The 25,447-nt window shown below is 36.8% G+C and overlaps 1 protein-coding gene across 9 annotated transcripts in view; it reads right to left on the bottom strand.

Annotated features, from left to right (window-relative positions):
• The window catches only part of LOC129778865 (1-phosphatidylinositol 4,5-bisphosphate phosphodiesterase epsilon-1-like), a 45,285-nt gene extending 20,803 nt beyond the window's left edge, over window positions 1-24,482 (bottom strand). Inside the window, exons 1-5 of one of the 9 annotated variants that reach the window (XM_055786010.1) lie at window positions 24,366-24,482; window positions 23,208-23,537; window positions 4,003-4,901; window positions 905-1,207; window positions 209-354 (exon numbers count right to left, since the gene is read on the bottom strand). In XM_055786010.1, coding sequence (XP_055641985.1) covers window positions 209-354; window positions 905-1,207; window positions 4,003-4,641 — 1,088 coding nt within the window. In that variant the 5' untranslated portion in view covers window positions 4,642-4,901; window positions 23,208-23,537; window positions 24,366-24,482. The other 8 variants (XM_055786012.1, XM_055786013.1, XM_055786006.1 and 5 more) reach the window with 8 other exon arrangements.
• Between the last annotated feature and the right edge of the window lie 965 nt (window positions 24,483-25,447).

The following is a 25,447-nucleotide window of genomic DNA, read 5'->3' as shown; positions in this document are numbered from 1 at the left end:
AAGCAAGTAGTTTCCGCCGGCCTACAACTTTCTGATACTGCTGGAGGCCGAAAGAAACCCCTTGTTCAGTCATGCATGTCAATCGGTATTGTAATTTTGTCTGTTCACTGATTAATTATTCATTCATAAGCTTATATTAATTATGAATTTGTAAAATAATCTTCCTTTTTTAGTCATATCGCTCATTCAGATATGTGTATTTACTTACTTCAGACCATCCACTATTTCTTTAGCACCATTGAAGTTTCCAATATTCCAGCATGAAATAGCAACACGCAACAAACATGCAAAGGCCGCTTTTCGTTCATCTTGTGTACCTTGTTGCAGGATAAAGTAGTTGGTCCACGCACTGGTCTAGTTGTTATCCGATGTGTTTAACCATGATGAGAAGTGTAAGAAACCGTAATGTGAATGGCATTAGAATAGTGTTGTTATTTTAACATAATATATGTATATCTATGTTGATTGTTAAAAAATCGATTCTAAACACTAAAAACTAATGATTATGCAATAGAATTATCAATTGTTTCTCTGGAATCATCCAGATGTTTCATTTATTTATCTGATGCTTTGGCATTAACAATTTAAATTGCAAAAACTCGTGCAATAAAGGTCATATTAGTTATGAAGAATCAAAATTAATGTCGACTGAAAAGGGTTTAGATTTAAACATTCTGTATGAACAAATTGAACTAGATGAAGAATTAAATGTTTGATTGTTGTTAAGTACAAAAAGTAAACATTAGAAACTTTCAGGGAGAATGTATTAAGATTTTTTAAGAGCCTAGAAATTGTTACTATTAGGTCGTTAATCCTGGGATTGAGCTTCTTTTTGCTTCAATCTATTAGAGGCGATCATTTTACTAATTGCATTCTTAAACTAGAAATAACAATGCAACACTACCTCATCAAATCGTTTCCTTATAGAATTCAGAGTTGATGAATAACCACTTGGAGATTTGTTTGCATCCGTCACATTAGCACTGGTGTTAGCGTTATTAAGGATACCGGGGTTAGTGATCACTGTAGAGGAAGAAATTGTCACAAGGGGTAGCTCTCTTGTGCCACTAGCGATACTACTACTGCTACAGCTAGCGCTTGTTGTGTTTGGGGTAGCTAGTGTAAGAGTGTTGGTTTCTATCGAATTAGAGATCCTCTCTTTTTGTAGTTCAAGAATCGAATCATTGATGAAATCGTTCGCACATGCCTGGAAAAAAACGGAGAAAATTATTCTTTTCAAGTATAAATTTTGTTTTCTGTGTTGTACGGAATCATAGAAGTTCATCGATTACTTATGTGGTTATCTGGGTTAGATATAACATTCCAGGCTTTTCATATAATATTTTTTGTGTACTCTGTACATACATTTGCGTTAATGTTTTTAATAAGAGCCAAACTTAATTCAATTAATTACTAGACATTGCAGATAAAAAAAAGTTTTTGTGCGACCACGGAACTCGGGAGCTTCTGAGTAGTATCGTGAAAATGTGAGATCGCCTAGGTCTTCGAGGACGGTGAACATTGCTTCGCTGTCATTTTTGTTTGTTTTCTTGATGAGATATTCGATAATCTGTCTATAAACTATAAACCACCATGTTTTTCCATTATTCATGCCGGCCAGAACGTAACAGTTGAACGCTTCAAACCCAAAATCGACGATTTCTTCGTACCACAATTGTACCCTTGTTGTACTTTCAATACAAGACGGTGCAACATGCATACCGTGCGTGTCACTATCGATTTATAACTATTTTTGTGGGGCTATGGAAAATCTCTGTTCTACGTCGATCGGGGCAAATAATCTAAGAAATTTTCTCGGATGGCGACCGGAGAGCACATTTAGCAATGAAATTTAGCTTTAGAAATAGTTTTCACTACACAATTTGGAAAATTCTTGGGAAGCCCTCAGAAATGTTATCCTAAAAGGATTTTTCGACATTTGATTTCGTTGGAAGATTACAGCTAAAAGTATGAGGTCACCTCAAGGGATACAGTATTACTATACGATTTTTCAAACGCATTTTTTCTTGAAACCATGTTTTTTCAGCTGATGGTATCGATATCTCAAGATCTACTTGACCGATTTGGCTGAATTATTTTATCAGCAAGTAGAAATGTATTATCTAAAGCGTTATAGAACCGTTTTATAACCGAAGTTACATAACCGAGTATATCACTTTATTCTTAACATCTGAATAAAATTTCATTATTTTTCGACCTTCCAGACAGGGGTCCCCCCTTAAGTAAATTACCCAAATCCTAAAGATTTCATTCGTGATCAACGTTCGATTCCCTTTTGTTTTTCTTCTGTACGTTGAGACATGATGCTCTTTAGATTTTTTTGAGCGATTTGCTTCAGAAAGTGTCGCAATATTTATCGACTCACCCTTTATCTACCAACTCGGTATAAGCCGCAAATTCTTTACACATCTATATAAATAAAAATGGATTTCTGTCTGTCTGTCTGTCTGTCCGTCTGTCTGTTTGTCTGTCTGTCTGTCTGATTCTTATGGACTCGGCTACTGAACCGATAAACATGAAAATTGGTATGTAGGGGTTTTTGGGGCCGGGGAAGGTTTTCGTGATAGTTTGATACTCCTCCCCCTCTCTAAGGGGTGCTGCCATACAAATTGAACCCGAATTTCTACATTACTCGGGAATTAATCAAGCAAATGAAACGAAATTTGGCATATGGAGGTTTTAGGGTGCAATAAATGATTCTATGGTGGTTAGACTCTCCACCCCCCCCCCCCTCTCTAAGGGGGGGGGTTTCCATACAAATGAAACACAAATTTCTGCCTTACTCGAGAATTAATCAAGAAAATGGAACCAAATTTGGCATATTGAGGTTTTAGGGCGCAATAAATGTTACTATGGTGGTTAGATTCTCCACCCCCTCTCTAAGGGGGGCTGCCATACAAATGAAACTAAAATTTCTGCATTACTCGAGAATTAATGAAGCAAATGGAAACAAATTTTGCATGTAGAGGTTTTACGGTGCAATCAATGTTTCTATGGTGGTTAAACATTCCACCTCCCTCTCTAAGTGGGGCTACCATACAAATGAAACACAAACTTCTGCATAACTCGAGAACTAATCAAGCACAATTTGGGATGTGAGAGGTTTTGGGTATGAGAAATGTTTCTATGATGGTATGACACCCCTCTCTCCTCTGGAATGGTGAGGGGGTCCCATAAAAATATTACACATATTTCAACCAAAAATATTCCAAATAAACATGTCAATTGAAAATTTTCGGGAAACTCTGAAGGAAAAATGCAAAATTCGGAAAATTAAATTCCCATATGTTCTACAATTACATAGTGACAAGTGCTGTTAGTCCATGTTTGCGCTAACGAAATTAATCTTTGTTCGAAACTGGAAATGCATCTTAATGTGATGAAACGCACTCCAATATCTTCTTCTATCTAGACCAATAGAAAAGTATCGCCGAATATGTCGATAAGAGCAAAACTCGAGGAAGGAATTGTCCGATTTAGGGTTGTCTTTATTCTATCATATTTTCTGTAAAAAAAACATTTATTCCATGTAACGGAGAAACATGTTATTTGCAAGTGGTTGAAAAATCTTGAACGAGAATCGTGTCTGTAAATAATCTTTTTTTTTCTATTTTATAGTGACTTTCAACACATTTCGGCTGGTTCGTCACTTTTACTTCCATTTTTGGAAGAATGTCCGGAGTGAGAATTGAACTCGTGATCTCTGCGTGAGGAGTATGGTTGTTACCACTACGCCAGATCGCCTCCACGTGTAAATAATCTGATATTATAATGATGAGTTTTGTTAGACATACTAGAAATTTTATAGTAAAAGGTAAATTCAACGGGGTCGTTTAGAAGCTAGTGAAACATAAATATTGCGGTTAGTATGCAAAACTCTGAGGATTTTTCCCATTTACGAAACCACATTATATAATTTCGTTTGATAAGGATTGGTTCCAAGAATGGTTTTATCTAATAAGGATTAATGAACTTATTTACCTGATAGTATAGTTGGTACTCGGTATCGGTGATGCGCAGTGCAACCTCCTCTGGAAAATGTAGAATATTTTGTAACTCTTCTAGTTCCCCAAAAGACGGGGTTGTTAACGCTGTCGTTGCTGCCACAGTAGAACTTCCACTTCCGGCAGTTCCACTGGACGCTGTCGCTGCAGCTGACACCACTAGTGCCGCTGAGCTGATTGTTCCTGTTCCTGTTGATGCCGTTGTTGCTGATGTTGCTGGGACGATTGTTGATGGCAGAGTGCCAACGTGGCTTTGTATGCCGTGAGTATCAAGTATAACATTCTTCTCGGGATCGTTATCCACCAATGTCTCCTTAATGGTTTCACTCTCTCTATTAATTATAATCTTTTCTGTGATAATTATATCTATCTCCTGGTCGTATGATAGAGTTACTGAGTTATGAGTTACTGATGTATTAAACGATGGCAAAACTGTACCCGAAGCTGATGATACTGGTGACAGTGGTTTCAATTCTTTCGGCGCCTCTTGCTCCTTGGGTATCCGATCAACAGACAAAGGTAACGATATCGACGATGGCAATAATGATAGTAATGGTAACAGTTTCACTTCTGCAGCTTTGGTATCAAATGGAAGACTTGGGAAAGCTTCACGCATGTTATGCTAATCGACGTAGGATAGAGAGAGATTAATTTGACATCTTTTGTTGCTATTGTGTGATTAAACTCCAACCCTAAATAGTTTCTATCGTTTTTAAAACAGGAAATGGGCGCACTTATAAAATTGCTTTGTTTAACACGTTGGCTAATTTCTTGTTAAACTCACTACAAAAAAGATTTTTTTCTACGTATTTTAAATCAATATTCTGTTACATTAGGGCGGCTTGAGAATGCGACTGTTCATCCATTGCATTGAAACTGAAAAATAATATTGGAGAAAAAAGAAATTGACTATCAATCATTTGTTCACCTCAATGAGTTATGATGATTTATATACAAATGGTTTACTTATTTTCATTAGATTGAATTTCCACGTGTCATTGTGTGTTTATGGATTATTATCGGACGAGGAGTGCTTCTACGAATTGAACATCGAAGAGTTATTTTCAACCTTTTCAAGTCATATTATTCTCTAGGATTATTTCGCATTCCTTCAAAGAAAAATACTATAGACAATAAAGGTAGTCTAATTAAATGGATGACTGCGAAAGTGGGAAAATATTACCATCGGCCGTGTTCCTAAAACAGCTTGCCATCGTGAAAACTGACAAAAAATAAAGCCTAAAACGGATACTATTATAGTGGCGACGGTTGTTTATCGGAAAGCATGTTTCGATATAAATTCATCTATAATCTACATTTTATTGTGATTAAATATTCATAACATGATATTCAAGCATGATTTCGAACCAGGGTTACCAAATCTACAGAATAATTTGTATTTATACACAATTTTAAGACTTTTTGAAACCAAGAATCTGTAGATACACATTACAGTTTTACATATTTTTCAAAATAACGATCCAATATTACTTATGGGTTGATCTCTAAAATATTTATCCCAACTCACAAATTTTATTCATATAGCCTGTAAATTTTATTCATATATATTCTGCTTTCTCATGTTCAATCTAAGGCGAAAGGATGCAAAAGTCTGCGTCATCGGCTTGCTTACAATAGATAAACAAATACTATTTTCTTTTTTCTACTAAAGCACAGTGAATACGAACCTTTACGTGGACACCATCAACATCGTCAAATTCATAATAACTATACCAATCAATGATACTAAAGCTAAGGTTATGCTTCAAGATCGAACTTACAAATTTAAATTACGACATGTGTGTCGTACTGGTCGCAAGGAAGGAAGGAAGGTATTGAATTAGAGAGACTTTAAACTCTGAGAGTTCATTCGTCTCTTACTGGTCGCAATTATTTTTGCTTGAAAAAGTAGTGATGTATAACATTGTGAGATAATGAAAGATTAATAAGATTCCTTTATTTTTTGTAAACTTTACTTTAAAATTACTAAACAATGTTTTAATGTTCTTGTCTAAAAAAATATTTGCTATTATTCTTCTTCGTGTGATATATTTTGCAATGTATCACAAAAATAATAAATAAAGTTTTCCATTAATCCTTTCTTCAAGCATGGATGACAGCTTTTGTTTATACAGAGTACCGTTATCTATTATTCATAGTAGCAACGTTTTGGTTCGTGGATAAGTTCCCAAGACATTAAAATTCGTTTAGAAAAAGTGTGAGCTGTGACGACCGCAAAGGTTTGATACAGATTTCGATACAGATTTCCTGAGGAAAAACACAGATAAAAAGATTTTTTGAGGCAAAAAACACAGATTTTATTATGGCAACCCTGTTTCAGACATGTATCCTTGACAATGACCAGTATGCTCAAAAACAAAATTTAGAAAAATGGGCTGAAACTTTAACACTTTGCTAAGAAAACGCTTCTGCATCATAAAATGTTGCTATTCTCGCTATTCTGAGCATACTGTTATATCTATTCTCAACTTAAAAAAATCATTTCAATACACACAATTCAGTTGAAAATCCTACTCCGACTAAACTCCGACTAAAAATCAGAAATATCTAATCTGTTTCATTACGAACCCGTTTAGTCGGAGTAGGATTTTCAACTGAATTGTGTGTATTGAAATGATTTTTTTTAAATTGAGAATTGTTATGCAGTTTTATGCAGTTTTATTGATGCAGAAGCGTGGAGTGTTAAAGTTACAGCCCAATTTTTTAATATTGTTTTTGGCATACATCAGGCTGAAACATTTCTCAGCAAACTCATTGTTACAGCATAAGTAGTTTGTTATACGTATACATGCTGTTCAGACCAATATTTCACAAAAAAGGTAGAGAATACTGTTTACATCACGTTACACGTTTGGTTGTTTTCATCTTTGTTCATCTTTTGTAAAGATCATTCATCCCGCATCTCGATTTGTATACTCAGATTATACATATAGTATGATAATATACTTTCGCTTGTTGTATAATTACCAGCAATTTGTTTTGAAAAACGGCACACAATCGTGAATTGCTCGAGACACTTATAGTGATGAGCAGAGCTGTTCGTTCAACATAATTGAAGAGTGCCATTTCAACTTTTACGTTTGCAATATTTTTTTTCTCTTTTTCAGGTAGGTAAGAGAATATAAAACATTGTCCATAAAAAGCTTATACATACTGCACACATATGATTGCAACACACACACTCATGTATTCGCTTATGCACACAACACAATTATTCTGATGATGGAAAGATGCTGCACACAAATTGAGTAACGTTGAGTCATGGCGGACACTCCATGGAAGGGAGAGACGAACATTTTGTTTTGAAAACAAATTGATTATCTCCTCCTTCTTTATCTTAACAGATGCCCATTAATTGGAAGATGACCATCGAATGGAAGAAGCTGTGAAAGCTGTTAAAGAATGGTCCCCTGTGAACAAATCTGCGTTAAATTCCAAAATTCCAAGAACTACACTCATACGGCACCTCAAAAATTCCAATTGTTCACCACAGCTGAAACCACTTTCGACAGTTTTCAGTCAGCAGTATGAACAATAGTTAGTGTGACATCCTCTCGCCTAGATTCTATGAGAAGTCCATTACGGAAGTTAGAAAATTACCTTTCGAACTGGCGAAAAAAACGGACCGAAACATTCGTTCAATAAATCAAATTAGATGGCTAGCTTAATGGTTTTTAAAATGTAATCCGAATCTGTCATTCAGGAAGTGGCAAGCTATTTTAGATTTCAAAAAAGGAAAAAAAAATCAAGGCACATCTAGGTGTTTTTGGTCAAGCCTTTTTATTCAATCATTTTTAAGACATATTTAAAGTTCTCCACTTATTCAATACATCAACTTGAATGTCAAAATATAACTTTTCAGCTAGTGTCCATCTTTCCCACCCTAGGTGTCCTTCTTTCACTTCAAGTGTCCGTCTTTTCCTGCTCATTCTTTTTTTTCCAAAATGCCGAACACATTCATTTTGCAAAATTTCTGCCTCAAAAACAAATTACAAAAAGAGACTTAGACAATCAATTTGTGGCGAGATAGCTATATATTTTTTGTGAAAATCACAAAAAAATCAACTTTTACTTATGATGTCCGTCTTTACCTCCGTCTACATGGTGTTTAGGGGCGAAGCTAGAGAAAGGTTTGCCACATTTTCATCTGTACCGGATGGGGTAAAATCTTTTTCATCTGTACTTTTTCTTCTCAAAATCTGTACCATCGAAAATATCCGTTCCACGGATATTCCGTTCATTTATTTTGTACAAAATATTAGGCTGTCAAAAAAGGTAAAAAGGTAAAAGTAAAGGTCCTGCGGTATTTCCGCGAGGTGTCGTTGTAAGCGCGTAGTTCTAGTTGTATTCATTGTATCGAGTCATACTATAGCTTGTTGGAAAGGTATTTATAATATAGTCCTTGACAGTGTTTTGTTTGGTTAAGTCGTTTGTGAGTTCTAGTGTCGCAAATATGGAGCAAAATAAAGAGAAAATCCGACATATTTTACAGTACTACTATGACAAAGGCAAAAATGCATCTCAAGCTGCCAATAAAATTTGTACAGTTTATGGACCCGATACATTTTCCATTTTCACCGCACAACGATGGTTTCAACGTTTTCGTTCTGGTGTAGAGGTCGTCGAAGATGCGCCACGCTCCGGAAGGCCTGTCGTCGAAAATTGCGACAAAATCGCTGAAATAGCCGAGAAAGACCGGCATAGTAGCAGCCGTAGCATCGGCCAAGAGCTGGGGATAAGTCATCAAACCGATATTAACCATTTGAAGAAGCTTGGATTCACAAAGAAGCTCGATGTATGGATGCCACACACGTTGACGCAAAAAACATCTTTGACCGTATCGACGCATGTGAATCGCTGCTGAATCGCAACAAAATCGACCCGTTTCTGAAGCGGATGGTGACTGGCGATGAAAAGTGGGTCACTTACGACAACGTGAAGCGCAAACGGTCGTGGTCGAAGCCCGCTGAAGCGGCTCAGACGGTGACCAAACCCTCATTAACGGCCAGGAAGGTTCTGCTGTGTGTTTGGTGGGATTGTCAAGGAATAATCTATTATGAGCTGCTTCCCTATGGCCAAACGCTCAATTCGGACCTGTACTGCCAACAACTGGACCGCTTGAAGGTAGCACTCATGAAGAAGAGGCCATCTTTGATAAACAGAGGCCGCATTGTCTTCCATCAGGACAACGCCAGGCCACACACTTCTTTGGTGACGCGCCAGAAGCTCCGGGAGCTCGGATGGGAGTTTCTTTTGCATCCGCCGTATAGTCCGGACCTTGCACCAAGTGACTACCACCTGTTTTTGTCCATGGCGAACGAGCTAGGTAGTCAGAAGTTAGCCACAAAAGAGGTCTGTGAAAATTGGCTATCCGAGTTTTTGCCAATAAGGAAGCGAGCTTCTATAACAGGGGTATTATGAAGTTGGCATCTCGTTGGGAACAAGTCATCGAACAAAACGGCGCATATTTGACTTACAACAGATGATTGTAACTAATTTTATGACCAAATGAAAAATTCAATAAAAAACCGCAGGACTTTTTTGACAGCCTAATATTACATTTACTACATTTGCTGTGAATGTACATTAAAATTTGTAAGCCTCGAATCATTCGTGAGTTAGATGATGCCTATATATAGTTTTCCAAAATTTAGATCTTTAACCCTTTCATTTCGGCAGTGTGCTCCGCCGAAGTGCTACCCCTGTACGGAGTACTGCGCCGAAAAGTATGCACATTGCGCTGGTATGATCGAAGAGCAGTATGAATTTCATGTCGCCTAAAGACGACGCTCGTACGCACAGCTCGTCGCGCGGATGTCGTCTATAGACGACACTTGTACACCCAGGACGTCGCGCGGATGTCGTCAATAGACGACGCTCGTAACGAAAGGGTTAAATCTTTAATTCTACCTACTAGCGGCCCGGTCTCTTATTTTTATAAGCTTCCCGCATAGTCATTGGAATAGCTTTGCTTTATATAGATTCCCGCAATTTTTTTTCTTTTCTTTTCTTTAATGTTTGTTTTTTCTTCCAAATTTCACTATGTCTCTTTTCTTCAACTCTTTCTCTGCTTGCAATTTTCGCTCTTTTAATTGTTTTTTTTTCGCCTACGATTTGAAACTGAGTTTCTAACATAGCTAATCTTGCTACAGACTCTATTGCGATCCTTATCTGCTATAAGTTGTTTCAACGGTTTTCACGGGTAGCTTTAATGATTGAATACGCGGTTCCGGTCTGGAAATGCTGTGCTAAAACACACAGACTGAAGCTCCAACGTGTTCAAAATTAAATTTTAAAGATGATCCTAAATCTGCGCCCTTGGACTAGAACAAGAGAGGTGCATGAAATGGCCTCCCTGGATACCCTAGAAACGAAATTCGTCCGATATAGCCAAAAATTTCGAGAGAGGTGCTTCACTTCCGAACACGCATTTATACAAAATCTTTACACATATAATCTGTAAATATTAGGTTAAGTTAGGTTAAGTAGATAGCTCTTTTATTATTATTTTTATAATTCAAAACACTAGATGTTTCAACATTTAAAAAAAAACATTATTACTTGTTTTTCATAATCAACTTTGTAACAATTAATTAGATACAATTAGATAAACTGTAGAATAAAGATGAAAACCGAAAGGTCGCACTTAGTATGTTAGATTATTGTAATCACCAAAATCGAAATGTAAATAAAACTAAATTAATGCAAAAAAAATTGAACCACACCATTCGTTGCGTGGACACCGACTGGACAACATCGTTGCTGGACGGGTTAGACGGCGAGGGATCGAGTGCCTTTCTCAAGGCAATGAGAGTGAAGGTGTAGTGCTGGAGTAGAGTAAAGTTTTCGAAGGACTCTTCTCAAGGTTAGAGACGAATGAACTGAAAAAGTTTAAAGTCTCTATAATACAAAACATAACCTAACCTGAAGCCACACCACGTCTCGTTTGGTGATCATCGAAGCAACATGGTTGCCGCAGAGCGTCGAGCGGGAGAGGATTTTTTTTTTGTTGGGTGAAGGAGGAGTATGGAATAGAGTTTCTTTCCGCAAGGGCCCTTCTCAGGGCTAGAGAACACTTCATACACAACGAGTGGATATCATTCATGCTTAATGCTGATTTCACACACATACACACAGCTCGATACAATGAGAGGAAGCCTTCTGTATCGAGGTGTGCTACGACAAAGACAAAATTTGTTTGTGCTAGTGTGGAAGAAGAATCCAGAATTTTGGAATATAGATATACACTGCATTTATTTAGATGAACGTATATTTCATGAAAATATGCCTTCAAATTCCAGCAGGGTAACCTTACTGTTGCATGTTGTGGGATTCGATCACATCTCAAGCGGAATATAGAAGCAAAAGAGTTAACAATTTGTGATCAATATCTGTGTGGGAAGGAGAAAGCCTGATGCGTGTTGAACCAAATAAACGAGAAGAGCTGATACTTTTCGACTCTACTCGACTCTTTCAAGTCTACTGAAGTAGTAAAAAATTAAATAGCTAAAAATATATTACAAAAATTTCTATGCATTCTTAAATAATATCCGAAGTGATAAACAAATGAATTGAATAATACAATTCCGTGGTTCTACGTCAAAAACTGCGGTCGTGTCCTAGGTACAGGTACAACCCATTACAATTTTTTTCTCTGTATTATAGTGACTTTCAACACTTTTTGGCTGGTTCGTCACTCTTACTTCCATTTTTGGAAGAATGTCGGGAGTGAGGATTGAACTATTGACCTTTAGCGTGAGAGGTATGGATGTTACCACTACGCCAGATTGTCTCCTATATTATACCATTTCCATGGGAGAATATTTAACAGTTTACATTGACTTCATGGTGACGGGCGCACTTTTTACATTCGTCAACGGAAGAAATACAAATGATTTTGGGGTTCACCCCTCTGAACTTTAGACAAGAATTCATTACAGTAGCGGATAGTGCAAGGTGATCTGGCCGATTACCTACGTGCCAATCACCGATAGTGGCACTGTTACTTTCCATGGCTCAGCCACACCATCGTCGGCGATTGTCTTCAAAAATACCATTTCGGCGATGGGAGAGTGGCAGATGTTTTCTATGGGGGCTCATGAAAGAAACATTGTTTAAAAAGGGGCTTTGAATTTTGATATAACAAAAACATTGGTGTAAACGACAACCGATTAATACTTGCTCTATAGAGTTGAGGGAAAGGTTCTCTCAGTGTTTACGACCGCACCGTTCTCGTGCACATTTTTTCATCGCAGCAATCACTGCTCACTGCATTCTCCCTGTTTATTGACGTAGGACTACGTCTTTCATTTCTGTACCGGGGTGTAAGTTCAAAGTTTCGAAAACGAGATAGTGACGCTGGACTGTACTGACGCCGGACTGTAATTTGTTTTGCTCGTATGCATTAGTGTTTGGGAAACCATAGCGGACACACGCAAGGCGTGAGTACTTCCACTCGCATCAGTTTCTGTTTTGCTTTCTTCTTCTTCTTCTTTTTGGCTTTAAGAGGGTTTAAACTTTTCAGTTCATTCGCCTCTAGCTCTGAGAAGAGCCGTTGAGCGCCAGTCTTGAGGAGGCTGGTGAAAAAGAAGAAAAAACCATATTCAGCGGACCTGTCTGTTCAGTTGTAAAACTGGGCGACGGTAGGAAAGAATCTTATGCCATGTAAGATGTTTAATATAAGCTGTAACGTAATTGTATTGTTATTAATGAGTACCAAAGCAGCGACAAAGCATCGTAGAACCTAGCTCTAGATCAAAAGGAAATGTAGGGGGCGGGGGAGGTGGTGAGGATGAGGAAAGGAATGGTAAGGAAAAGGGGTGGGATAGAGTGGGAAGGAATGATGTGATGTTGGATGATTTATAAATGTAGTTAAATTTAATGGTATTAGTAAAATGCTGGATAAGAAAGAATTAGTGTGGTTAGAATTGAGTAAATAAAATAATAATATGTTTAAAAGGTATGCTGTTTGATTATATAGTACTGCTGCATATGCTGGAAAAAGTTAATTTGTGAGTTATATATGGAAGATGTTTATGTTTATATATTTTATTTGTTTTAATATTTTTGTTTGTTTTATGTTTATAGATGCATACACAAACATACGCCAATTTATTTGTTAGTGCTCTGCTTTCGCATGGAACAGCCATGAAAAACTGTTTTCGTGTGAATGCGTCCGAGCGAAGGAATTTTCGCACCCATTCACGCATTAGGCTTGGTGTTCCCGTGATGCAATCCAATAACATCAGTTTCTGTTCTGCTTTCGCATGGAACAGCCATGAAAAATTGTTTGGGTGTGAATGCGTCCGAGCGAAGGACTATTCGCACCCAATTACTCATTCGACTTGGTGTTCCCGTGATGCAATCCGATAGCATCAGTTTCTGTTCTGCTTTCCCATGGAACAGTCATGAAAAATTGCCACATCACGATAAAAACGAAATGAACTTTATGCAAGGTTATATAGACTTTATTTCGTTTTCACCGTGAAATGACGCCCTCAGTTTCTATTCTGCCACTCAAATTCCATCGGTTCGTTTCGGGACCACCAATAAGTTCGAAAGAGTTGAATGTTATGTTAATAACAATTCCATACTTATACTCATCCATCCACACACTAACAATAAAAACATTCAGCTATTTTTCAAAATATTCCTTCATTCATGCTTTAAGAATTGATTCAGATCCAATTTCAAATAAATGATTGTCGAGCCAACAGTAGTCCTACGTCTACCTTGCGGTTATATCACATATATAACCCACTTCTTGTTTTTACACCGCGCTTTTGGACACGATTTTGTTAGCGCCTTTATTTATAGTGAGACTTTATTTATAGTGAGATATCTGCTATCACGATGTTCAATAAAATCTTTTGATCTTAAAATTGCGTTCATCATATCGTTGGATTTGGCGATTTTTCATTGTAGGATTGTAGATTGTAGAATAAGTTGGTAGGATTGTAGGAGTATGTTACAAGCCTTTTAAATATAAATAACGGTTTCGAACAAAATGGAAATCCGTCGAAATACAGAATAGGGCTGAACAGCTGAACACCTGAAACTTACCAAGAATGTTTCTAATATTTAATTTGGTCAAGCGTACGATAGTCGCACATGGTTTCAAATAGTGGATGTGTATTTCAAGGTTGCTGACGTTGTTGTCATACTTGATGACCCAACAAGGGTCTACAATAAATGAAAATACCACTGCCTCCAAACTCAACACACTTTATACAACCATTTTTTTCTCCCATGTTAATCTTTTTTAACACGTTGAGTGCCACGGTTTTATAGCGACTCTATGGTATATTTTAAACCTATTAGAGCCAATGTTTCTTATCGTAGTGGATGGTATTTTTGTTCGAAAGGGAACGCTTATAAGCTTATATCTTATATTAGTTACCTTTATTATCATATGTTATACTGTCAGCCACCGGTGACTGACGCAGCCTGAGCGAAAACTCGGTGTCAGTCACCGGTGACTGACGTGGAAATCAACCTGTTAATCTTTGTTAATCTTTACAGATTCAAATTACTATCGACTATAAATAAATTATAAAATAAGTATAAAAACGTTTGTCTATTATTGATGTTTGGTTTAAGATTTAAATAGAGAGAAATTCCTCCCCCAAATCAGCCGGCTGTCGACCCTCTCCAATTTTTCTTTGAAATTTGGTACTTATGATGGAAACTACCTGACATCACAATTTTCATCATCATATGACCTGTTTTGGTTAAGTCTGATTTTTTAAAAGGGCGTAACTTTGATCTTTCTTTCAAAAAATCGTAACTTTGAACTTTCTTTCAAAAAAAATGTAAATTAAAATGTACATGCCTGATTAAAATATGAAGTATGACAAAGTTGTTGGAAAATACATGAACTATTTAGGAAAAATAACATTTTAAATGCACACAACGCACTTATGATGGAAACTACCTGAAATCACATTTTTTACATCATATGACCTGTTTCACTGAGGTCTGATTTTTTAAAAGGGCGTAATTAAAATCATTGATATTTCTTTCAAAAATCGTAAATCGAAGCGATCCGTTTAGGAAAAATAACATTTTAATGCACTGTTAAAAAATCTTTCTTAAAAATTAAATTTAATATTAAAAACTTAGACAATAAACCGTCCATTGATGGGGTAACTTCTTTTTTGCATCAGAAATCATGTTTTCTTTCCTCTTTATATGGACGTAAAAATAATATTGCATACGCGAGTATGAATTAGTGTCAGGGGGAAATGGAAGTGTGGATTGAAGTCAGTTGAATGAAGAGGCAGATTTGTATTCATTAGTCGAGTCAGTTACAATAACCACTGACGCTAGTTAATTTATTTTCTAGTCAAGTCACTTTTTACTGCCGGCGATTGTCGAAGCAGTTCTAGTCGAAGCGAAGCTACTGAGAGTAGAGTCGGTTCTTATTTTTCACCTTCGGAGATTTCGGGGCCTGGATATGACCAATTTAATATTCGAGATATAACCAATTTAATATTAATGCACTGCGTTTCATAACTATAGAACCACTCAATTTTTCTGAGTTTCCAGAGATATGTAAGAAGTCGGTTGAATCGAAGTATATAGTGTAAAATACAATAACTATCTTCATTCATAAGACTGGTCATTTGAACTTAATTGTTGTGTTCAGGCGCAAAACATAAAAAAAAATAAAATTGTAGTGTTTCATAACTATCGAACCAGATGGAAAAGCTCTCACTCCTTTACAAAATTAAAGTCAATTTCTCATGAATTACAATAAATTTTTCTAATTCTAATCCGTAGGTCATCTTTAGTTCTCAATCAGTTCAAATAACCCATTCGGGGTGATTTCGACCAAGCTGCACCATGTTGTAGTGTGTATGTCTTTCTACGCATAGGATACTGTTCGTTTTAGCTCTTCAAATGCTTGTAAACTGCATCAACTATTCGTATGATCACTCCTCATAAGTTCATGATAGGGTTTTGATTCGGTAAACAAGCTGACCAGTTCAGAATCTGAAACCCTTATTCATTAAACCATGGCATGGCCTTCCGGATTTTATGAATTGATATCAAATTACCCAAGAATCACATTGTTTTTGAGGTTTCGCTCAACCAGTGAAACCCATGGGATTAGCTTTCACATTAGTTTTTGGATCAAATATGGTCAAATATGTCAAATTTGCACCGTTTTGTTGGAAAAATTGTTGCCATTCTGAAGGTAGCTTCATAATGCCTCTGAATAGCTTTTTGAATAACGTCTGGAACTTACCAAGAATGTTGGATAAAAAAAATCATAGGAGGTTGTGTTCAAGACACGAGCGCATTGTTGACGTAGAACTACGAACTACGCTGTAGTTTAATTCAAGTCGCTTGTTTATAACTACGGATGTTATTCTATAATGCTACGAAAATTTTGAAATAACCATTCTACCAGTTTGATCGCCCTGAAATGTTTCTTATTGTAGAATTCTTGTTCTCGCAGAAAAATACATGCTCGAGATAAGCGCAGCTGTCATCCTTAGTGGAGAAAGTTTTGCTACTGACAAGCGAAACCAAATCACATATAAAATTTCAGAACGACATATACTTTCTTGGTGACTAAATAAATGAAATAAACTCTATCTGTTAATCTCAACAACCTCGAAAAGAGTAGCTCTACTTCAATATGATCAAGATTAGCGCAAATGCAATCCTAGTTGAAAGCAGTTTTGCGACTGGCAGGCGAGCCCAAATAAATTTATATAATATAACTTATTGAATAACTTGGTATTCCCCAAATAATTTTTTGGTGCACAACCTTAACACCTGCTTCACCATAGCGTCAGTTCAATACATTGATGATAGAAAACAAACAATGTTAACTGCTTGGAAAAAGGCTGAATATTTGCCACAGCAGAGATTCATTACCAATATTCTAGCGTAAATATTACCCTCCCGCTATCTCCCCTCCTTGTTTATATTTATAGTCATCGTCAATCATAGCATAAAAAATTAGGCGATTGTTGCATCGTTACAAGGCCAATGCACACGGGAGCAGATACAAATGGGGTTTCAACGTAGCGAAGATGCACTATTTTTACGTACGGGTTATGAAGCACGCATGTACTCATACAAATATCTAATACGATGACTTGAAGCATCTAAATATACACACACTTCTCTGTGTTATGCGGTCTTCTCAACAGAAGCCTTTTCTGTTAATATTGCCAGTCTAGATTAGCTTAGCTGTCATCCTTTGTGGAGAGATTTTTCCTACCGTCATGCGAAACCAAATCACTGACAAAATTCCAGAACATTTATTTTCTTGGTGAGCTGACTATAGCCCAGCTAGATGATTACCCACACAATTGTGTAGCTCAGAAGTTTAATGCAATGGCGTCACTTTGATGCAATGATTGCAATGCCAGAGACATCAGTGAGTGAGTAACTCGGTCACGTTCATAGCTCAATCCGAAACGAAGACATGAAGACGAAAACAAGGAAGAACAAGCGATATTCATTGCTTTGAATACAGAACGATACTGAAAGCCTTCCTTCCTTGCTTGAGACTTTGAACTTCTTTAGTTCATTCGTCTCTAACCTTCCAAAACGTCCTTGGAAAACTTTACTTTATCCATAATATTACTCCTCCACCCCTATTGCCTTGAGAAAGGCATTTGATCCCTCGCCGTCCAGCTCGCCCAGCAACGATGTTGTTCAGTCGATTTCCTCACGAAGAATGAAAGTTTGCCTCAGCGAGATCCACTGTTCATACTCTCGGCAAATATTTCCCTTCGTTCTTCTTCTTTTCCTTTGTTCACGAAGACTTTACATCTCACGATTTCTCCTTCGTTGCTCGTCAATAAGTTGCTCGTTATTGACAGCTCTGTTCGGGAAAGCACACAAATGGACAGAACAAATATATGAGGAAATTGGAATGCTTCCAATTTTCATCAATTTAAACCATATACAAACTATGGGATTGTAATGTATAACATATCAAACAAATCTTAGGGAATTTCCGATTCGTTTGGTATGTAAATCGCCGAAATCCTTCGCGGCAAAAATAGTTATTAACGTTAACTTTATTTCATAAAAACGTGACCTGTTTTCTGATTTGGCACCCTTAATGAAAGACGTAGTTCTACGTCAAAAGACCCATATCATATAAAAAGCTAGAGTCTCTGAGCAGTTATACGAAGGCTACAAAGGCTCGGACCAAAACTGTCAATAGAACCGTCTTAGGGAAGCAAGGTTCCAACTATGGGCAATAGAAGAGAAATTGTGTACTATCAGGATAACGCCAAGCCACATAGATCAATTGTGACTCGTCAAAAGCTTTGGGAGCTTATTGGGTATTGTTATGTGATCACTCATCCACTACAAAACCAAATCGTTTCGGTCGAAAGACCGCGCATTTTGTGGAACTTTCATGGAGCCAGGAGGGTATGGTGTACCATGGGCTAATAAAACGAGTGAAACGATGAATACGAATCCCTGATGCAATCCGCGCCTTTGTTTGCTTTTCCTCGTTTGTGAAACCAAAACAAACATTTTTGCGCACTTTTCTGTAGATGCCGAACGTTATTTGTCGGTAATTGCTGTATAAATGAATGATGATGAATTCAAAAAATTAGAATCATTCATATTTCGTTCCCCAGTATGTTATACGTAATTTTTGAATACACAGACATGAGACATGTGAAATATGTTAATTTTGCAATTAGAGATAATATTACGTGGCGCATTTTTTTTACTATTTTAGACTCCCTCTTCCCTACATAACATGTAAAAAATGGTCATTTGTATAAAAATGCTTAGACTTATTTGGATTAATTTCTAAACAAGTTTTCACAAGGCATCTCCTCCACCCTTTCCTGACTGCGTTACGTAATATATGAATATTTGAATGATCCCATAAACTTCATTAGTGGCCGTTTTAAGTGGCTCTAATCTGACATGAAAGCGAAAGTCTTCTGTAATACCTTGTATACAGTGACAGACATTCGTTTAGCTGCACTTGAAAAAAAATGTAACACTTATAAAACAATTAGGAATGTTCTTTCCATCGGGATACTTATTTGCTGTAGACCCCTACAGCAAATAAGTATCCCGATAGAAATATATATATATTATATAGATTAATATATAGATTAATAAAAATGATCAAAGAAGAAAAGTTTTCTAATAGCTCGACCGTCACAAAAATTGGTTGATCTGAGAAAGTGGTACGTAATTTCTTGAAAGTGGGCCCGAAATATGGAATAAAACAAAAGGAAACACCAAAGTTACTTTGTGTCTTAAAGGTCAAACAAGACACGAAGCAACCAATAAACGATTGTCATGCTCACAAATTAAGGCAGAATTGGATGTTCCTGTAACGAAGAGGCATATTGCGCGCATCTTGAACGAGTCACCAAACATTCCGGGAAGAAACTTCAAGAAAAGCCGAAACTGACCGCCCCTCATAAGCAGAACCGTCTAAATTTCGCCTGGCAATACATGGAATCGAAACTAGAATGGCGAAATGTTGTGTTTTTTCCGACTAAAAAAAGTTCAATTTGGATGGCCCGGACTGTTACAGTTGCTATTGGCACGATTTAAGTCAGCGGAATGTCGTGAGATTGAAGCGAAACTTTGGGGGCGGAAGTTTGATGGTGTGAGGAGCCTTTTTCTATCACAGCAAGCTTCCCATTTGTTTCATTTCCATCCGAATGAACTCCGAAAAGTATCTTGAGTTGCTGGAGAACGTTTTGATTAGCCATATTGAGATATCGCTTTTCATATTGTTTTCGATATCGTTTTTCAACAGGATAATGCATCGATCCACGTTTCCAAGCATTCAAAGGCATGATTTGTTGAGAAGGACATTCCGCTTCTTGAATGGCCTGCTTGCAGTCGCGATTGCAATCACATAGTATACCTATGGGGAATCTTGGCCGGGATGGTCTATGCAAATGGACGACAATTTGACAACATTTCCAGCCTCAAGGCAGTAATTCAGGAATGTTGGGCCCTAATCGATATGACAACACTTTAAAAGCTGTCTGACTCAATGACAAATCAAATTTTTAAAGTGATCCGGAATGGAGGTGGACATACTAAATATTAGCTACCGATTGAACTCGAAATTTGCCGCACAATTTTTTTTATCGAAATATGAAGATGCGGCTAAACGAATGTCCACCCTAATTTCACATATTAATTATATGCGGCTATACGAATGTCTACCACTGTATGCTGCAAACAGATTTCAATTGGGTGCTGTAGTGATTTTTAAAGATAACTTTCAAGTTGAACTTCGAAAAAACCAGTTTAGCAATATACCGGGTTTTTTTTAAGCACTGAACTATTGTTTAATGAAATTGACAAGATCTCCTCACTTGAATCAATGAAGCTTGATTACGGGCTTAGAATTCATGGAGTGACAGATATGCCTAGAATATCAACATGGAACAATTGAGCTTGATGTATTTTTTAACACAGGGAACAAACAATATGTTTTTTGTTTGTGTTTTCCGGAAGATTATGGATAAAAACATCGTTTTATGGAGAAAAGTGAAAATTGTCGAAAAGTAACATGAGACAACCATGCGTAGAACGGCAGTACACCTATTTTTGAAAAGTGATTTCAACTGTAGCGAGCATATATATTGACTAAAATCATTGTAAAATGGAGTATTCATGGCAAATTTCTCTTCGTTATCGTTAATTGCAACTGTTTTTATGAAGCGAAAACAAATTTCCTGCCTGTGATTTGGTTTCACATGGCGGTAGCAAAACTCTTTCCACCAATGATAAGAGCTAATCTAATCTAGACAGGCAATATTAATAGAAAGGGCTTCTGTTGAGAAGAGCGCAAACGGAGATAAGTGTGTGTATATTTGAATGCTTCAAGCCATCGATATATGGATATTTGTGTGCGTACGTGCGTGCTTCATAACCTGTACGTAAAAATAGTGCATCTTTGCTACGCTGAAACCCCATTTGTATCTGCTCCCATGTGCATTATGCAGCCGTAATGATAAATTTAAACAATGAGGAGAGATAGCGGGAGGCAATATTAGCGCTAGGGTATTAGTCATGAATCTCAGCTGAGGCAAATTGTCAGTCTTTTTCCAAGCAGTTAACATTGTTTGTTTTCCGTCATCATAAAGGCTTCGTTGGTGCCTTTGACATTGTATCAATGCATTAAACTGACGGGGAATACAAAGGATCTTGAATGTCGTGCTGGAATGTTATAAGTTATTTGGATTCGCGTGCCAGTCGCAAAACTGCCTTCAACTAGGATTGTATTTGCGCTAATCTTGATCATAATCAAGACGGGTCTATGGTACTATGTGAGGCCGTTTCGTCACTAAGTTGGTTAGGGGAGCGGTATATGAAAACAGTACGGAAGAAAGCAGAAGGGGAATTTTTTCCTTGAAGTGTGAAAGAGACAGACTGATCACGAGCGAGCTTGGACACAAACGTATTGTGTTTTGTTTACAAACAAAACACAGTAGACTTCCAAGATGGCTGAAGAGTGGTTTTAGCAAGTTGGCCCACCTTAGGATATACTTCTGCGCGCCTTGATCATAATGAAGCAATGCTTCTTCTTATTTCGAGGTTGTTGAGATTAACAGATAGAGATTATTTGGTTTATTTTGTCACCAAGAAAGTAAATGTCGTTCTGGAATTTTGTATGTGATTTGGTTTCGCTCGCCAGTAGCAAAACTTTTTCACTAAGAATGACAGCTGCGCTTATCTTGAGCATGAGAAAGTAATGACAATTTTTTTCGAGGCCATTTATATTAACAGAAGCGTTTCTTTTGAGAATAGCGCAAAATGATGAGAAGTGTTTATATTTCTAGTAACTTTGAGCCACCAATGTATGGATCTGTATGCATGCTACGGAAAACGTTTTTTGGCGTTTGATTTACGTTGTAAGAACGATGCCTAGAGGTGCGATTCCACTGATGCAATACTAAATAACAGGTAGCATGATATTTGATGCTTGCAAATATTGTCAATGTTGTTGTTTCCATACGGTGTCAAAGATATATTGATGTAGTGAAATAATGGTGCTGGTGCAACAAGTATATAATCGACTGTAGCCGAGTTTATGTCAATTGCGAAAAAGACCACCGGAATAGCGTTCGAGGTAAATTTTCAATGCATTGACATGAAACAAATTGTGACATACGATAGGGCTAGTGTATTGTTATGCGAAGGCGAGGATGAATCATCAATCAATTATCAACAATTGATTCTACAATAAAAAAAACATTTCAGGGCGATCAAACCATTCTACTAAACAGTTATTTCTAAAATTTCACAGAATTTTTCAATAATATCCAAAGTTAAAAGTAAACAAGCGACATATATAAAATAAAAGCCTAGTTCTACGTCAACAATGAGGTCGTGTCTTGGACAAAATCTCCTTTATTTTTTCAATTCTAGGAAATGAAATTTGCTTCATTAGTGTGGAATTCCTCCAGCAAAACGTACGAACATATACTTGACGCCCAGCCAACACCCACAATGGTGTTAATATCCATTAATATAACCCCAACAGGCTTGTAATTCAGATGGTATTCTCTCATTGACGTTTACTCATGTGTTTGTAACTGTTACAAACCTATATTATAATATAGATTTTACTGTTCACTAAATATAAACAACAATTGAAGACGAACCTCAAATACAATTACAATTAATTATTTCCAATTATAAGATGGGAGTGTAAACGAGGAGGATGAATATGCCTAGCTCTACTATGAAGACTAAAGCTGAAGGCTCATCATTTGTTTTGGGAATGCACGGACCATACATATATTATCGAAGCGTCCTAAAACAGATTTCTCTCTGTAAAATGTTGAATCATTTTCATACAAAGCTGTCCTAAATATCTATACATTCCAACAACCATATTCGTTTTGAACTGTTGCTCCGACTTGAAAAAAAAATCTGCAATATAAATTTTTTATTAATGTTATATTTTTTCCCCTTTAAAATCAATATCAACTCTTCACCAACATCACCAATAAAATTTGAATTATTATCAGTAGAGGAAAAGCAAGTCGATGAGTGACATTTACGTGAACTTTCATATGTTCATCATCTGGATGGAGTTCATCGCTCAGCTGCTGCCTTTTCTCCGATTTGAGTGGCCTTTTTTTGTTATGAAAAAGATGGGTGTATACTACTTGAATTACTTACCCGTTGTATTCGGCTGTGAGTTCCTCAATTCACTAATCAACAAAGAAAAATTATTGGGATGTGATCTCCTTCAAATTATTGAACTTCACTTTTTAATTTAAATAAATAGTCTCTGTAGATATCATACAGTCAATGGATATGTTCTCATATTAATGTTGATTGCATAAACACACAAAGAACGAAAATTCTTGCCCCCCGTTTAGAGAAAATGTGTTCTCTTCATGTCTTTCACTAACCCCACTAATTGTATCCTCTTGATTTTGTTCTGAAAACGAATACTTTTACTCTTTCGTTCTTTCTCTCTTGCTCTATTCCGAAATCTATGTTTGGCTAGAACAGAGTAGAGTATCAACACACAGACATTACCGCACTCATGTAGAACAAAAAAAAGAAACTTTCCATTCAATTATACATGCAGGTTTTAACGGCAGGTATACGAATATTGTGCAAGAGTTGTAAAATACGCCATGTAGATTTTGTTCGATGAAATATTGTCTCTTTTGAACAGCATTAACTTCATCAACACTCATCCATCACGTAGTTGAACATCCAAAAGTCCAAATCCAAAAGACGGTCAGTCAATGGAAAATTTTCGTCACCTAATTTTCCTTTTCACATACACTCCTCTGTCGAAAATTTTTCCACTGCTCTTGAGTTATCTTTTCCAAACAATTTACGTTGTCCTCCATGATATTGATATTAATATCGCTTATCGTTTTTCGTGTGTAGTAAGATTGATTCACGATGACGAATTGAATGTCTTATTGAACCGTAGCTTTTCCATTATAATTACAAATCACACAAACATCTAATATCACACGCCCTGACCCAGGTCCAACGGACAGGTTGCCTTCATGCCACACAACGGTAAAGAAAGAAATGTAACATGAAAAATCCGTGAAACAGTGAAATTCACCATTTGCTCTCGTTGACTCATCGCTCCATGCTCGGATATCTTCTTCGTAATCCACTCACTAACACGCGCATACCGGAAAATACAGTTCATTCAGATGTTCAAGTACAGCCACCCTGTTCAATCTCAAACAAATTATCTTATACTTTATAGTAATTTGGACTATATCTATTGTAAAATTGAGTTGTTATTATGATTCGTTATCACTAGCTAGTAAAACCTGTTGAGGTGATAATTTTTTTTACCTCTAGTCCTTCGAAATATTCTACTCAAACGACCTGTTGTGGAATGGTACGCTTGTAAATTAAAATTACGTCTTTTCAACTATGCTGACACGTGCAAAATGAGCTTTTTCATTCGACTGCTGAGAGTTTTCTAGGCGACACCCCTTCTTATCATTTGTTCGGCACAACATCGGAAAAGCGACATAGCAGGGGCAGATTTCCCCTCCTCCATAAAGAAAACCCCCTAATTGAATACACAGTGAGATGAGAGAATAATGAATATAGTTTTCCTACCCATTAATTTTTTTTTCAACAACTAAAAAACTTTCGAAATGCCATCAATTAATCAACATCATATATAGATTCTCCAGCGATTTATATTTTCACAGATTCACAGATCAATTTTGATTTTCAATAAAATGCATAAAAAATAAAGTTGATTAGAGGGGTTTAATATTAAGTATAAGTACTTTGATTCATTATTTGACTAAATTTCTATAAAACTTTCCAATTCAGTAGATTCATTACGATTTATTTTGCAACAATACCCTAACTTCTCCCATTGTCCAAGAAAACATATCTATTTTCCCCGGAAAATTTAAACGCGCATGCCCCGCTGCCATGAAGCATCATTCAGAAATCCGTTATAAGGAAAGGATGGGCGTATAATGTAGTTCGTTTGGTTCATCCGTAGTTTCAAAACCGATTTTGTCTGTGTGTGTGTTTTTTGGTATTTGATTGTTGATCTTCTAGATGAATATACACGAAAACAAGTTCTTTAAAAGACATGTGTGCTCCATTGCCACGATTAGTTGATAGTCTATACCAATTGACCAACTATATTCATTTGAACTAAGTATGCTTATTATTATGCGGGTGGTAGTATCCACGTGAAAGATAACAACAATATAATGTAACATGAAGAATTTGTTAGGCTCGCTTACATTTCCAGGCGACTGCACATTTACCCTATCCACACAGCAAGTCGAATCACATATTTTCGCGACTCTTCTGTAGGTACCTGACTACAGATTATCCCCCTCTGAAAATGCTAACACTGGTGACGGCCAGTTGAGAAACATAGACCAGCTGGCTTGTGATTC

This window comes from Toxorhynchites rutilus, chromosome 3, assembly GCF_029784135.1.
Source record: "Toxorhynchites rutilus septentrionalis strain SRP chromosome 3, ASM2978413v1, whole genome shotgun sequence".
In the NCBI taxonomy this organism is placed as follows: domain Eukaryota; kingdom Metazoa; phylum Arthropoda; class Insecta; order Diptera; family Culicidae; genus Toxorhynchites; species Toxorhynchites rutilus.
Note: the sequence above shows the minus strand (reverse complement) of the source record. Positions and strands in the feature narration are given on the sequence as shown.